The following is a 2,500-nucleotide window of genomic DNA, read 5'->3' as shown; positions in this document are numbered from 1 at the left end:
CGATTCTGCTGCACCAAAGTGAAAGACCTGGAACAATCCAATTCAAGTCGGTGGTGGCAATCTGTCAAGCATATCTCGGGTTTGAAACCATCCTCTGGTAGAGATCCTGTGCTTTCTCCAAACTGATGAAATTGATGGGCTCGACGACCATGCCGCAGCAAACCTGATTAACACAGCGTTTCTTGATCCTATGAAAGCCTATCAGAAGATCAATACTCTCCCATCGGTCCTCCCATCGTCGACCTCCCATCGACCTCCTTTAACGCTATCAGAAGTCGATGTTTTGTCAGCTCTAACCGAACTGAGCTCCAAGCTCCGTTTCTCGAAAGTCCCGAAAATTTTTCCGGCCCGAAAAGCCATTTGTGAAACTGCCAACCGTTTGTTTTGGAAAGCCGATTTTTCAACATGTTTTCAAGCCAAGTAAAAGAAACATTTCTGTAAAGTTTCACGACTTAAATCTTCTCCGTTCTTGAGATACATAGGGAATTGTGACACCCGAAAATGGCCCGTATAGTTTCGGGACCCCAGGCCTTTTATAGAGATTACGTGCAAAACGTCATCTTCATTTTTTTACAGGAAGTGGGAGTTACCGCTGACCATTTTTAATTCTCGACAGTTGCAAGTCACGAAGTCGCAAAAAGATATCGTCCCGACTATCGTCCCAAGACGGAAGGTTGTACATTGCATCTATTTAGCCGCCGTGAATAGGCTAAGCACTTCATACAATGGGAGCAGTTTTGGGTGCTTGTTCGGCAGCTTGTTGTGCTGTAAACTTAGCTTGTTGCTGTGGCAGTGCTGCGTGCGGCTTGTGCTGCAAAGCCTGCCCATCATGTAAGAACTCGACTTCCACCAGGATTGTTTACGCCTTGTTTCTACTCACTGGCCTGATTGCTTCTTGTATTGTTTTGATACCTGGGTTAAGAGAGGATCTCGATAAAATACCGCACTTTTGCGAGGTAAGTATCAAAATAAAGCTCAAGTCATTGTGGTTTCATTTTGCGCTAGGTGCTGCTTTAAATGTCATGTTTTTTATCTTGGCATGATTACCGCACAGGTCGCTACGTCATTATGCCTACACTCCTTTGTTTCAAGAAAACAATAGCGATAACAATATACGTCCTTTGGGACTGTGGCGCTTTGTTAGATCTTCTTAGAGGGTTTTTTGGACCTTAAAAAATACCAGTTGAACCTCTGATTGAAATCCGGATAATTGAACATTTTTCCCTGCAATTTTGGCTTTTTTCCTGCACTTTCAGCGGCAGCACTTTTCCAAGGGTAAAGGACTTTGGCAGAGATTCATGGATGTTCCTGTACGAGGCATACTTCCCTTCACTCCCCACCATGTCTTTGCATGAGCCCTGCTGTGGGCTTGTTTGTTTGGGTCGACAAAATTTAGGCGATGGTTAACTAGGAGATGATGTTTAATTCCCATCGTCTTGAAGGCAATCGTAAGCTTTCCGGCCAGAGGTCGCCAGGGCTAATATATTTTTTCAAGGAAAGCGTACTGCCAGAAAATCAGGAGTTCTGGCGGATTGAAGGTTATCCACATAGCAGTTTTTTCTTGAGCATCGTGAAGCAAATCCATCTCCCGAGCATTTTGTCTTTGCCAACTGACAGCATTTCCACACAGGTTTTGGACATTTCACATGGCAGGTTTTTTTTGCAGGTTGCAGGTTGAAATTTAATTATAACTGGATATACTTACCGTGACTGTTACATGAATAGCTAACCTTAGGCCTAATTAGGCCTAAAAAAAGTTTTTAGGCTTAAGGTTAGCTATTCATGTAACAGTCACGGTAAGTATATCCAGTTATAATTAAATTTCAATCTGCAAAAAATACCTTCCGCATTTCACATACCATGAAAATAAATTGCATTCTTTGCACCACTCTATGCACTGCTCAGGATCGGCTATCAAGCAGAGGCAATTTCCGAATGTTCAAATCCCACTTTGCTGACGCTATTGCTTTGGTAACCATCTTGATTGTTACAAAGAGACTAGTGTGCTTCAAAAGAAGGGAAACGTGAAATGATTTTAACTGCAATGAACTTGTGCATTAAAGTTTCCAATAAAGGATGCACCAATCAGAGTGGAAGCGTGGTATACTCTTCCATGCAATGAACTTATAAGTGTGCGGCATGGGACATGAAGGAAAAGCAGGTCACAGATCACAGCAATACTGGAAAAACCTAAAACTATCACAGGGACTAACGTTAAGTCTAAACAGTGTCTTAATAGTCGTAACTAGGGTTATGATTAGCATTATTAAACTGATGGGGCTGTTCCAAGAGTAGTAAAACGGAAATCCCTGAACGGTAACCAACGAGTTGTGGGTTCGATTGTAGGTGTTTGGCATGGCACGTGCATATAATTACTGAAAAAAAAAAGGACAGGATGGAGGGATAGAAAGAGGAAAGCTGGGACGAAAAGGAGCAACGGTGTGAGCGATGTGGGCAAAGAAGAGAGAGAGAGAAAGGGAGAGGGAGCGAGAGGAATGAG

At 42.9% G+C, this 2,500-nt stretch overlaps 1 protein-coding gene across 1 annotated transcript in view; it reads left to right on the top strand.

The window, feature by feature from the left end:
* Nucleotides 1-594: 594 nt before the first annotated feature.
* Nucleotides 595-2,500, top strand: part of LOC137975228 (probable serine incorporator) — a 15,473-nt gene continuing 13,567 nt past the window's right edge. The window contains exon 1 of the mRNA XM_068822315.1: nucleotides 595-956. Coding sequence (XP_068678416.1) covers nucleotides 726-956 — 231 coding nt within the window. The 5' untranslated portion in view covers nucleotides 595-725. The remainder of the gene's footprint in view (nucleotides 957-2,500) is intronic.

The sequence above is a fragment of the Montipora foliosa genome, chromosome 11 (assembly GCF_036669935.1).
Source record: "Montipora foliosa isolate CH-2021 chromosome 11, ASM3666993v2, whole genome shotgun sequence".
NCBI lineage: Eukaryota > Metazoa > Cnidaria > Anthozoa > Scleractinia > Acroporidae > Montipora > Montipora foliosa.
The sequence above is the reverse complement of the archived record's forward strand: the minus strand, read 5'-3'. Positions and strand labels throughout refer to the sequence as shown.